At 41.3% G+C, this 14241-nt stretch overlaps 1 protein-coding gene across 1 annotated transcript in view; it reads right to left on the bottom strand.

Annotated features, from left to right (window-relative positions):
• Nucleotides 1–3115: 3115 nt before the first annotated feature.
• Nucleotides 3116–14241, bottom strand: part of Lmbrd1 (LMBR1 domain containing 1) — a 60191-nt gene continuing 49065 nt past the window's right edge. Inside the window, exons 15-16 of the mRNA XM_070010835.1 lie at nt 3724–3815; nt 3116–3566 (exon numbers count right to left, since the gene is read on the bottom strand). Coding sequence (XP_069866936.1) covers nt 3450–3566; nt 3724–3815 — 209 coding nt within the window. The 3' untranslated portion in view covers nt 3116–3449. The remainder of the gene's footprint in view (nt 3567–3723; nt 3816–14241) is intronic.

Genomic DNA, 14241 nt, shown 5'->3' with positions numbered 1-14241 from the left:
AAAACCAGCATGTGGAAAGCCAGGGCAGCGGTGGGTATGATGCTGGGAAGCCCGGCCAAGAAACCACTAGACACACGCACAGAAGCCCCTAGGAACAGCAGCTCACGACAGGAGGGAGTTGGTGGGCGACGATTCTATTCTGAGCAGTGGGCCTAGCGCCTACATTTTTTTCCTCCCCTGACAACCAGATATTTAGCTTCTGTGTTTTACCTGCCTTGCAAAACATAGGAGTTGGACAGATTCCATTTACATGACCACTGCACCCGCCCAAAACCCTCTGCTTCTTGTTACTGAGGGCTGCTTCTGGGTTCCCTATAGCTAGTTGTCGTCCTGTCTGGATATAATTGGCTGTTGACAAATTTCCTTGGGGGTGGGGCGGGGAGGATTGGGTAGGGGGGTGGGAGGAGGATGGGAAGGGATGGAAAGGGGAAACAAATGAGGAGGCTACAATGCTTGATAAGAAATGTACTCATTATCTTGCCCATGTAATTGTAAGCTCTCTGTACAGTGTTTTCACAATAAAAAAAAAACAAAATTTCCTTTTACTAATAAATTTCCTTGTAATCAAGATTTGGTTCTTGAGCTGGTGTTGTCTCCTGGTGATTTCAGCTCATTCAGGGGCCACCTGGATAGAGAAGTCTGCCTCATTTCTGGTTTGGGCACCCAGGTATGCTGAATTTTGACAGATTCAGCCATTTGTCAAAAAAAAAAATGGAAAAAAGGCAGCATTTTATGACAGACTGAGTTCAACTTTCAATATTAAAATTGATGCTACCATTTCTAGGTAACAGGCAAACATTTAGAGTTTAGGAAGCTCCAGAAGGATCTCAGGAGAGACAAAAAACAAACAAAAAAATGGAGGGGCAGAATCCTTGTTGGTTTAGGCGAGGGTAAACATGCGCCTCGCTTTGCTAGGCAAAGGCTCCCCCAGTGACTTCTGGCTGCTGGTGTTGTTGCAAGACCAACATTATAGGCTCACGCCTTGTAATCCCAGCTACCCAGGAGTCTGAGATCTCAGCATTCCAATTAACCATCAAAAAGCTGGAAGTAGAGGTGTAGCTTAGGTGGTAAGACACTGGCCTTGGGCAGAAAAAGCAAACAGCTAAGAGTAGGCCCCGAGTTCAAGTCCCAGTACTAAGCCAACCTCCCTTTCTCTCACACATGCACACACATGCACAAACCACCAAACACCTGGACAAAAGTTGGTGACAGATGGTGTGGAGGCCTTGGGTTCCAATCACAGCACCACCACAATGCCCAACACAGAGCCACCTTTCTAAACAGAGAACTTAAAGTATGGATCAGCATTATCTGAAATGGGTTTCATTTATAAAATAAAAACACTGAGACTAGAATTTTCACCTTGGAAAACCTGGCAGTATTCTCCAGTCAGGATCTGTAATTCTACTTTTGCTTCACTTTTTTCTTTTCAAAGACAAAAATGTACTATCAAGGTCTCTACACATAGAATTGGGAAATCTGGGAATGAATTAGCTGTCCCTTTGCTTTCTTTGGTGTTTAATTGGGCTGCACCATCTAGCTGTGCCTGGAATAATTTGTATTGCAATGCTTCCTGGGATAAATTAAATAAAAAAGGCCCTATGAGAACTGGTGGCATACATGTCCGTGTGACACGAGCAAACTGACACTTGTTAAGTTGCTTACTGGACTGAACAAACTTTTTTTTTTGCAGGGGGAAATGGATGGATCTAGAACGAAACATGTTAAATGAAGAAAGCAAAACTCAAGAGGCACAAACGGTGCATGTTATCTCCCGTATACTGGAAACTAGATCTGAAATACTGGGGCATGATAAATGACACACGACTCTAGGCATCCACACACGAGACCAAAGGAGGATGCTCTTCTTAGGGGAGAAACACAAAGGCGCAATGCCTATGTGTGTATACAATAACACCTATCAATGAACTCCAGTAAATGGTAACAAGAGTTTGTTTTTTGCTATTTCTGGTTTCTTCTCTTTTGGTCTTGTTTGTTCCTTTCACTGTCTTTGGGAGGGCAAGGCACAGAAATGGAGGGACAAAGGGTGAACAAATGCAGCAGTGGTATTCACTAGATACAATGTTGATAATAAACTATACAACTTGTGGGTGGGGATGGGGTGAAAACCTGGAGAATGAGGGAAGCGGTGACACTATCCAAATAGAAATGTACTCATTGCCTGACTTATGTAACTATCACCCCTCTGTATATCACCTTTATTATAATAATAAAATTAAAACATTTTTTAAATTAAAGGACAGGATATGTAGTTGGAGATGGTTGTTAGTTTTCCAGTATTTTTCAGAAGCTTAAGAGAATTTCACTTCAAGGAAAATGCTGTAATTTTTAATGAGTTCTGTTTTATGCTTATAAATTAACCACTTAAGAATTTTTTTTATTATACAGAATGTGTTCAGAAACTCTATGGATGTTACATAGCTTTGACTATGGCTTACACAAATTTCAAATCCTTAAAGAAATCTCTGTATGATGCCACAGATATTAAAATGACCAGTAATTGAGTTTTTCATGATCTTTTTTTTTTTTTTTTTGTCGGTCATGGGGCTTGAACTCTGGGCCTGGCCTGGGCACTGTCCCTGAGCTCTTCAGCTCAGGGCCAGTGCTCTACCACTGGAGCCACAGCTCCACTTCTGGTTTTCTGGTAGTTAATTGGAGATAAGAGTGTCATGAACTTTCCTGCCCAGGCTGGCTTTGAACTGTGATCCTCAGATCTCAGCCTCCTGAGTAGCTAGGATGACAAGGCGTCCAGCTGGTACAAGTATTCTCAATGTATCCACTTATGCTGGAATGCAAATGTCATCTCAAAAGTTAATGCTACATCCAGCAATACACACAAATGCTTTTCTGGAGTGGCAGGACAGGCAAGGGACCGGTGTTTGAACAATGTCACTTACAATGTACCTTAGATGCCATGGCCTGGCGCAGACTGAATTTGTGTGAGTATGAAACTGGAAGGACACTCAGGATTATGTATCAAACTGAAAACACACTGCAAATGGGAGTGGCATTTACTCATCAGCTATCCTGCGATATTACTTCAGACGATGGGACACAGATACTTTGAGATTCAACATTTTTCTGGAGACTGTAAGGCACTGATACAAGTAATTTATTATGCTTGAAAAAGCAATGAAGAGATTAATTCTGAGGATTTTAATCAATTCAATACTATTATACATTAAAGAAAAAAGTCCTTCCACAAACTTCTCTCACAAAGCCAGTAGTTCAGTATTTACATAGAATTGTTATAATACTTTTCAGTGTTAATCTATGATACAATAATGTTATCTCAGAAAACATAAAAATATAGCTTTTTCTTGGCCATGCTCTCTCACTTTAAATGAGCCAGAGAGCTCATCAAAGTTACGTCAGGACTTCCAAATGCAAGACAGACACCGTCAGCTCCTCCACACCAGGGGCCGGAGTCACGCGGAATAGACAGAGGGCTCGTCCTCATCACTCAGGTCTGAGTCGTCGTCTACTCCTTCGATGACAGACTTCTTCCCTTTACAGCAGGACACAACGAAGCCAATCAAGAACACCTGCAGATGAAAACCAGCCACCTGTTATGTCTCAAATCCAAAACTGCTCAGAAGCAATTCCTTCCAATGTCAACAAACCGCCAGGACACACAGGAACTATGAAGACACAGGGAAGGAATGTTCACATCTCACTGCACGGAGGGCTGTCCATCCTTACCCCAAGAAAGGCCCAGTTCCCGAAATAATATGCTGCGCTGAAGAACCAGAACTTGTGAAGGAACAGATAGGTCCGAGTTACTGTACATTGATCTATAATAAAAGCAAATAAAAGAATTGAGGTCAGGTAGTTTCTTTCTTAAATATGATAATTTGTTCTGAATCTCAAAACATTTCTTTGAAGCCGGGTGCTGGTGGGTCACGCTTGTAATCCTAGCTACTCAAGAAGCTGAGATCTGAGGATCACGGTTCAAAGTCAGCCCGGGCAGGAAAGCCCGAGAGACTCTTATCTCCAATAAACCACTAGAAAACTGGAAGTGGCGCTGTGGCTCAAGCGGTAGAGCACTTGCTTTGAGTTGAAGAACTTGGGGACAGCGCCCAGGCCCAGGGTTCAAGCTCTACAACCAACAACAACAATAATAAAAACAAAAAAATTTCTTTGTAAAAGCTAAGAATCCAAATAACAGCCCATCAGGAATAAGAGAGCAGACAACACTCTAGGCCTCTCCAAAGCCACCTCAATCACTTCCATACAGAGCTATACAGGCTGCTGCCACCAGCAGCCCCACACCTGGGCATTAATCCAACAGAGCACAAACCAGGCCACACTAAAGCTACCAGCACAATCATGTTCGCTGTAGCATTGTTTACCACAATCAGGCATGGAACCAACCCAGATGCCCTTCAACGGACAAATGGATCAAGAAAATGTGGTATATATACACAAAGGAATTCTACTTATCCATCAGAAAGAATGATATTGTATCAGTCATAAAGTAATGGAGAGACTTGGAAAAAATTATGTGAAGGGAAGTAAGCCAGACCCAGAGAAACAGAGGATGCATGGTGTCTGTCATCTGTGGTAGCTAGAATTTGCCTATATATCTATAATAAACACACTGAGTGCGGACCAAGAGGCTACGAATTAACTAACTGAAGCATAATTGACTCTATGGAGAGTACAAATAGTGAAATTCCTTAGAAAGACTAAGTCAAAGCCCAACAAAACAGCAGGAAATGGGTACATGCATTGGGGTGGGGTTAGGGGAGAGGGGTAGATGGATGAAAGGGAAAGGGGAGTGGAAGAATACAGTCAAGAATATACCACAAAATTAAGAAAAAGGGAAGGGTTGGGTAAAAGAGGGTGAAGTGTTGATCAAGAGGCACTGCATTCATAACCTGCTGTTACAGGCACCTCCTTTGTACAACTACTCAAAGACCAAAAAAAGAAAAAGGAATGTCCCCATTGTAATCTTTGTCTTTTCTTCTTTTTTTAAATGCTGGTCCTGAGGCTTGAACTCAGGGCATGGGCACTGTCCCTGAGGCTCTTTGTACACAAGGCTAGCGCTCGCTCTACCACTTGAGCCACAGCACCACTTCTAACTTTTTCTGAGTAGTTTCTTGGAGATAAAGAATCTCACAGACTTTCCTGCCCAGGCTGCTTGGAACCGTGGTCCTCAGACCCCTGCCTCTTGAGTAGCTAGGATTACAGGCGTGAGCCTCTGAACATTGTTTATACTCTTCACCCACAGGATAGTCTAGAAGGAATATTCAGTTTGGTAGGAAAATAAAAAAGCCTTGAAGCCTGGATTCCGGCTTCACACAGGAGCTAGTCTTCACCACCACCTCCTTCTACCTCTACCACATTGTATTCTGACAAGTGACTGTATTGGGTTACACTCATAAACTGAGAGTAGCCCTCTGGGGAGTCATGGCCAGCACCCCCACATATTTTATATTCAAGGGGTCCACTCTGGAGAAGGTGGTATTGCTCTTTAACATCTGCCAGCTCCCAGCTGCTCTCCTGGGCCACTGAAGTTCTAAGGATCTTTCTAGATATTTGTACATTTAAATCATGAACTATTCCAGTTAGGGATCGTGTTTAAAGTCTGGAGCCACCTGACAGATGTCACTCAAAAAGGACACGTGAATGTTCCAACCCTAACCCTAACTGAAGACTGAACATTAACAATGACAAAGAGACTATACGGAAAAAGTCCTACAGTGGAAGAGGCAAGTGAGTACCCAGTCAGGCGCAGGTGGCTCACATCTCCAATCCAAGATATCAGAAGGCTAAGATCTGAGGAGGGCCGTGCTGAGAGAGCCCAGACAAATAAATCCATGAGACCTTACCTCCGATTAACCAGCAAAAAACCAGAAGGAAGAGTGTGGCTAAAGTGGTAGAGCACCAACCTTGAGTGAAAAAGCCAGATAAGAGCATGAGGCACTGAATTCAAACTCCACTACTAGCACTAAAGGAAAAAGAAAAAGGGCTTCTCAAGGACAAGAAGAATACAGTGCAAAACATCCCTTCTCCTTAATCACAAAAATGACAACAGAAAAGGCAATTGGACCATTTTGTCATGCAAAAAGAGCTTTTATTGCTAATTGGTACTTTGGATTTTTCACTTCCTTTTCTTTCATTTTTTTGTGTGGCAGTACTGGGAATTGAACTTAGGATCATGAGCCAGCTCAGCTTGTTTGCTCAGCTGACATGAGTCATGCCTCTGGCTCTATTTTGTGCTAGGTATTTTGGGGAGAGTCTGTTGGTCTTCTCTGCCCAGGCTGGCCTAGAACTGTGACCCTCCAGATCTCAGCCTCCTAGCTAGGATAACAGGCATGAACCAATGGCACCTTTTAAACAATTTCTTATACATCGTTTTTTAATATATGCTGACTGCCACTAAGATAACTGATTAGCCACTGTAATAAAACTACCTTTTACTTTAAATGTACTTTTCAAAAATAGTGTGGAGAGTTCCGGGAAGATGGCGGAGGAGAAGCTGGAATCTGAACAAGCTCTCGCATAGAAAGCAGTTTTAGAGTTCCAGTGAACAGTCCTAAGCCAGAGAATCACACCAAGTGTGCCATCACAGGACAGAGAGTTAGACAAGAGAGGGGAAGCCAAGACAAGGAGACACATCTGAGCGCCTGCCAGCAGCCGCCACGGCGGCGGCAGGGTCGCAGCGGCGACCGCAGCCGCGGCCATACCTGAGCGCTCACACAGAGAGTCCGGGACGAAGGAGCCAGACGCAGCGGGCGAGAGGATTCTACTCAACACCAGCAAGAACCGACAAGGAGCGGACATCTTCATCCTGCAGTTTGCAGACCAGAGACGACCCAGGATCCAAGACTCGGCTTGAGTACAAGCCTGACGTCCTCACTCCTTCTCAGGGAGCAGAGGAGGGAAGGCCACCCCTCCCCCCCCCCCCCCAGCACCGGTGATCTCCATCTTGGATACCGACAAAGCTCGGAGGAGCTGCTAGCTCCAACTCAGGCCTTGGAATAAAACGAGTCATTTAGCAGGTCACAAGAACTTATCTGCGAAGTGACCTGCCAGACTCAGCTCCATCCAGGGAAAAGTCACCCAGCTCAGGCACCAGCCACTGGAGTGGCTTTCCTCACTGGGTAACCAGAGCCAGAGGCTGCCCCTCCCTCTAGCAGCCTCCACAATCAATTGAAAAACAGAAACCCTGAGAATGGCTCCAGGCTGGGCTCTGTGAGTTTTTCACAAAATAGCCCCAGGGAAAAGCTACTGTTTGTTGAAAGGCCTCAGCTCTACCAGAACCTAGCCTCATCACCCATCTTTTGTGATTCTCAAAGCAGATCACCCTCCCATTAAACTAACCTGGGAGGGGGATCTAAAAATCTTGGGTAAAGCAGAGCATTTTTCTGCCTGTTCGAACAAACTGACTTAAGAAACCAAGCAAGCCACAGGACCTCAAGCTGACCGAAGCCTCCAACAAGAGGCTGGTTACAGACAAAAGGGAGATAACAAGGATTCTTCCCACCCCTCCCAAAAAAATCAAAAAAAAAAAAATCAAAGAACTTTTTTTTTTCTTCTTTTCTTTTTTCTTTTTTTTTTGGTACCTTATATATATAAAAATTTTTTTCCTTTTCTAAAACTTTTATTAATCTTTAATTTTGGCCTTTTTTTGAAAAAATAATTGTTTTCCAGCAACTTTTTTTTCCCTCTTATAATTTTTATTTTAGGAATATGTGAATGTACGTTTTCCTTTCTTTTCTTGTCTTCTTTCTCTTTTTCTTTCTTTCTTAATTATCTTTTTGTTTTTTGTCTAGCTCTACTGAACTTCTGATCTTTTTTTCCCCTTTCTTATCCTTTTCACCTTTTCCTCTCTTTTTTTTGTTCTTCTGTATGTGACTTAACTCTTGTCCTGCACATCCTCAGATAAACCCATAGTTAACTAGTAGACCCTATCCTCCATTGTGTACACACTTAATCCACAAATTTATTACTCAATCCAAAACCTCTGAGACTTAAATTCCTTAATAGCAGTACTACCTCTTTATACCTATATAAGATTTAAAGCATTTTTTTAAGTTTTTCACATCTCCTCTATCTCCCTCCTGTTTTCTCAATATATTCACATTCCTCTCTAAATAGATGGTCTTTCAATCTCCACAACTATATTAACTTTTACGTTTCTATTTTTTTTTTCTGGTCTCTTTTCATTTCCCTTTCCCTTTCTTCTTTTTCTCTCTCTCTCTACTTGCATCCTACCCAACCTATTTCCTGCATTGAGATTAGGACATAGTTAACTCTCCCTGTGCCTCCCCACACCAATCTATTCCTATTTCTTACCCACACCTCTCCCTAACCCTAAAAATTCCTGGTTTTCCAAATTCTTCTCTGCGGTTCGAAGCCCATTAACATATAGTTGTTTGATGTTGAATAGATGTATCTGTTGAACTAGATTGTATCTGTAGACTATTGACTGTATAAATGCAAACGGTGGTTGATGGTGGCCTTAAGATAGTGTTCTAGCACAAAACTGGTGCTATTTTCATCTCAAATGGGCAGAGTAAGCCGGAAAAACACAAGAAAAATGGCAAATCCGGGTATCTCAATTCCCAATCTTGATAATCAGGGGTCAGATCAGATAATGAACAATCCAGAGGAGAGTTCCCAAATAGCTCTACAAACACTGGTGGCAAACATGATAAATGAGAAGTTTGACAACTTACAAAGGACTCTGTATGGGCGTGATAGGGAGAGAGAGGAGGCATCACAAAAGTTTATACAGGAATATCATGAGCGTGAGGAAGCTACTCAAAAACTGATACAGGATTTGCGTGAACAACTTGAGAATACTCAAAGAGAAAAGGAGGAATGGCGCGAGCAGGCTGAGAACACTCAAAGAGAACTGCAGGAATCCCACAAACGGGAGGAAGCTAATCAAAGAGTAATTCAGGAATTGAGAGACCAGGTAGAGAATACACAAAGATCACTAAAGGCATTCATGGAATCCATTAAAAAAGAGCTGAAGGAAGTCAGGGAGACCACAAAGGGAATGCTGAATGGAACCCAACAGAAGGAATGGGAGTCCAAAGAAACCATAACCAATCAACTAAGTGATTTGAGAACAAACACTGAACACCAAATTAAGGAAGTAAAGAAATTCATACAAGGCCTAAATCAGAGCTTCAACAAAGAACTTGACGCCATCAAAGCTGACCAATTAGAAGGAAAAGAGATAAAAAACAAAGTAGAGAGTCTTGACAGCAGGTTAGACCATGCAGAAGATTGAATCTCAGGGATTGAAGACAGCCTAGATATTATAGAGAAAGAACATACAACCATCCAAGACAAGTCCAAGAAATATGATAGATCTATCCAACACCTGGAAGACACCATCAGAAGGCCTAATCTAAGAATAATGGGTGTAGAGGAGCACCTAGAAACAGAAGTTAATGGTCTAGGAAATTTGTTTAACAGGATCCTAGCAGAGAACTTCCCAAACATACAAAAAGATAGGCCTATTCAGATACAAGAAGCTTTTAGAACCCCAAATAGACCAGACCAGAATAGGACATCCCACCGTCACATTATCATCCACACAGGATCAACTCAGACCAAGGAAAAGATCCTTAAAGCTGTCAAGGAGAAAAGGGTAATCACCTATAAAGGGAAACCAATTAGAATCACCTCAGATTTCTCAGCAGAGACAATCAAAGCAAGAAGAGCCTGGAATGATGTATGCCATGCCCTAAAAACAAACAACTATCAACCAAGAATACTGTACCCAGCTAAACTCTCCTTCATAACTGAAGGCCAAATTAAAACCTTCCATAGCAAAGAAAAATTGAAACAATACATCTCCACCAAACCAGCCCTACAAAAGATTCTTAAAGATGTCCTACACATAGAAAACCAACAAGACCGCAACAAAGGCCAAGAAACTGCACCCAAACTGAGAATCCAAGAACCATAGGAAGAACCCAGTTTTCGCAGCCCCCAAGAAGGTGGATAACATGGCAGGAACTCCCAAATACCTCTCTGTCCTATCTCTTAACGTTAACGGACTGAACTCTCCAATTAAGCGACATAGACTGTCTAGTTGGATTAAAAAACAAGACCCTTCTATCTGCTGCCTGCAGGAGTCACATCTTGCCCGTAAAAACAAACACATTTTCAATGTTAAAGGCTGGAATAAAATCTACCAAGCAAACGGCCCCAATAAACAGGCGGGAGTTGCAATTCTAATATCAGATAAAATAGACTTCAAATTAAAGTTCGTGAGAAGAGATAAAGAAGGTCGCTACATACTAATTAAAGGATCTCTCCTTCAGGAGGATATTACAATTCTAAATATCTATTCACCAAACAATGGAGCACCCAAATTTATCAAAGAAACACTACTTTCCCTCAAATCCCATATAGATCCAAAGACATTAATTGTTGGGGATTTTAACACACCACTCTCCCCACTAGATAGATCAACTCGGCAAAAACTCAACAGAGAAACCGCAGATCTAAACAGCTGCATAGACCAACTAGACTTAACAGACATCTACCGAACATTTCACCCAGCAGCATCAGAATACACGTTTTTCTCAGCAGCACATGGAACGTTTTCTAAAATAGACCACATTTTAGGCCACAAAGCAAACTTGTCTAAATTCAGAAACATTGAAGTTATACCTTGCACTCTCTCTGACCACAAGGGAATAAAATTAGAACTCAACACCAAAAGCCACCAAAGAAAGTCCGGTAACACATGGAGGCTGAACAACACACTGCTGAACCAAGAGTGGGTCATGGAAGAGATTAGAAAGGAAATTCAAATGTTCATGCTATTCAACAAAAACGAACACACAAATTACCAGCTCCTCTGGGACACAGCAAAGGCAATACTCAGAGGCAAGTTTATAGCTCTGAGCTCCTACATCAACAAATTGGAGAGATCTGAAACTAGCAATTTAATGACACATCTAAACCTCCTTGAAAAAGAGCAGCAAGATAAACCCCAATCCAGTAGACGGAAAGAAATAATCAAAATTAAATCAGAATTAAATGAATTAGAATCCAAAAAAACTATAGAAAGAATCAACGAAACAAAGAGTTGGTTCTTCGAAAAACTTAACAAAATTGACAGACCCTTAGCAAATCTTATCAGAAAAAGAAGAGAACACACCCAAATTAATAAACACAGAGACGAGAATGGAAACATCACCACGGAAACAACCAAGATTCAGAACATTATAAGGGAATACTTCTCAAAACTTTATGCTAATAAGTTTGAGAACTTGACAGAAATGGACTTTTTCCTAGCAAATATTGACATGCCAAAACTAAACCAAGATGAGTTATACCAGATTAACAGGCCCATATCAAGCATTGAAATAGAAACAGCAATAAGAGACCTCCCAGCTAAGAAAAGTCCAGGACCAGATGGTTTTACAGCGGAATTTTACAAGGCCTTCAAAGCAGAGCTCACACCAATACTCCTCCAACTCTTCAATGAAATTGAAAGAGAAAGCTCACTACCGAACACATTCTATGAAGCCATCATAACCCTCATCCCAAAACCAGGCAGGGACTCATCAAAGAAAGAGAACTATAGACCCATTTCTTTGATGAACATTGATGCAAAACTTCTCAACAAAATTTTGGCCAATCGACTTCAACAATTCATCCAAAAAATCATACACCATGATCAAACAGGATTCATTTCAGGGATGCAAAGCTGGTTCAATATACTCAAATCAATTAATATTATTCATCACATCAACAGGAGCAAGAATAAGAACCACATGGTTATCTCAATAGATGCAGAAAAAGCATTCGACAAGATCCAACACCCCTTTATGATGAAGGTTTTGGAAAAATTAGGAATCCATGGAACATTCCTCAATACAATAAAGGCTGTATATGACAAACCTACAGCCAGCATTATACTCAATGGTGAAAAACTAAAGCCATTTCCTCTTAACTCAGGAACAAGACAAGGATGCCCACTCTCTCCACTTCTCTTCAATCTAGTATTAGAATGCCTAGCTACAGCAATAAGACAAGATGCAGACATAAAGGGGATCCAAATAGGGAAAGAAGAAATAAAACTCTCCCTCTTTGCAGATGACATGATCTTGTATTTAAAGAATCCCATAGACTCCACTCCCAAATTACTCAAACTGATTCAAAACTTTGGCAAAGTAGCAGGTTATAAAATTAACCCCCCAAAATCAATGGCTTTTCTGTATGCCAACAATGAGAAAAGTGTGGCTGAAATTAGGAAAGCAACTCCATTTGTAATAGCCCCACAAAAAAATAAAATACCTAGGAATTAACTTAACTAAAGAAGTTAAGGACCTCTAGGATGAAAACTTTAAAATCTTAAAAAAGGAAATCAACACAGAATTTAAAAAATGGCAAAACCTCCCATGCTCCTGGATTGGAAAGATTAACATCGTGAAAATAGCAATACTTCCCAAGGCTATCTACAAATTCAACGCAATACCTATCAAAATTCCAACCTCATTCTTCAAGGAAATAGAAGAGCCAATCCAAAAATTCATATGGAACAATAAGACTCCTCAATGGAAAGAACACTGCTGGAGGAATATCAATACCAAACTTCAAACTCTACTATAAAGCCATAGTAATCAAAACAGCTTGGTATTGGCATAAGAACAGACCTCAGGACCAATGGAATAGAATTGAAAACCCAGAAATGAACCTACAGACCTATAGCCATCTAATCTTCGATAAGGGAGCTAAAACAATAGAATGGAAGAAAGACAACCTCTTCAGTAAATGGTGCTGGCAAAATTGGTTAACCACATGTAGAAAACTTAAGCTAGATCCTTATATATCACCCTGCACCAGAATCAACTCCAAATGGATCAAAGACCTTGAACTCAAAGCAGACACTCTGAAAACATTACAGGATGGAATAGGAGAAACCCTAGGTCTCCTTGGCTCAGGCCGAAATTTTCTGAATAGAGACCCGGAAACACAACAAATCAAAGAAAGGTTGGACAAATGGGATTGCATAAAGTTGCAGAGCTTCTGCAGGGCAAATGACATAGCTAGCAAGATCAATAGAAAGCCCACGGATTGGGAGAAGATCTTTACTAGCCATACAACGGACAAGGGTCTCATATCTAAAATATACTTGGAACTCAAAAAATTAAACCACCCAACAATAAATCCTCAAAGAAACAACTGCCCAATAAATAAGTGGGCGAAAGACTTAAAGAGAAACTTCTCTGAAGAAGAAAGAAGGATGGCTAATAGACACATGAAGAAATGTTCAACATCCCTAGCCATAAAAGAAATGCAAATCAAAACAACATTGAGATATCACCTCACTCCAGTTAGAACGGCAAAAATCAAGAACTCTAACAACAACAGATGCTGGAGGGGATGTGGACAGAAAGGAACCTTACTTCATTGTTGGTGGGAATGTAAACTTGTTCAACCACTCTGGAAAGCAGTATGGAGGTTCCTCAAAAGACTTCACATAGAACTCCCCTATGACCCAGCAATCCCACTTTTGGGCATTTACCCAAAAGTTTACAAACAAGACCATACTAAAGCTACCAGCACAACTATGTTTATTGCAGCATTATTTACCATAGCTAAGATATGGAACCAACCCAGATGCCTCTCAGTAGATGAATGGATCAAGAAAATGTGGTATATATACACAATGGAATTCTATGCCTCCATCAAAAAGAATGACATTGCCCCATTTGTTAGGAAATGGAAAAACTTGGAAAAAATTATATTAAGTGAAGTAAGCCAGGCCCAAAGAAACATAGGTCCCATGGTTTCCCTTTTTTGTAATATCTAGTATATGTATGAGTCAAGCGGAAAAGGTCAGATAATGTGATGTCAGGAAAATGAACCCTTAGATGTGTATTTTAATGTTTTTTTCTTTCATGCATGTGTTTCTAATGCATTTATAAGATTATCTCTTTGTTGCTTTGTATGTCCCTCCCCCACAGTATAACCCCTGCTTTCACTATATTTGATGTCAGTATAACTTGTGGAGGAGATGGGGAAAAGCCAGTTGTTTAAGGATACAGGTGGACCTGTTGCAACAATGAGAAGTACAAGTTGTCATGTCCAAAACGAGCTTTACAATGTCGGTGCGGGGGGGGGGGGGGGGGGGGGGAGGAGAAGGATTGGGATTGGGGGGGAGGGGGGAGGCTGGGAAGGGATGTGAAGGGTAAACAAAGGAGGAGGCTGCAATGCTTGGTAAGAAATATACAC

This window comes from Dipodomys merriami, unplaced genomic scaffold, assembly GCF_024711535.1.
Source record: "Dipodomys merriami isolate MVZ:Mamm:240054 unplaced genomic scaffold, mDipMer1.0.p SCAF_8, whole genome shotgun sequence".
NCBI lineage: Eukaryota > Metazoa > Chordata > Mammalia > Rodentia > Heteromyidae > Dipodomys > Dipodomys merriami.
Note: the sequence above shows the minus strand (reverse complement) of the source record. Positions and strands in the feature narration are given on the sequence as shown.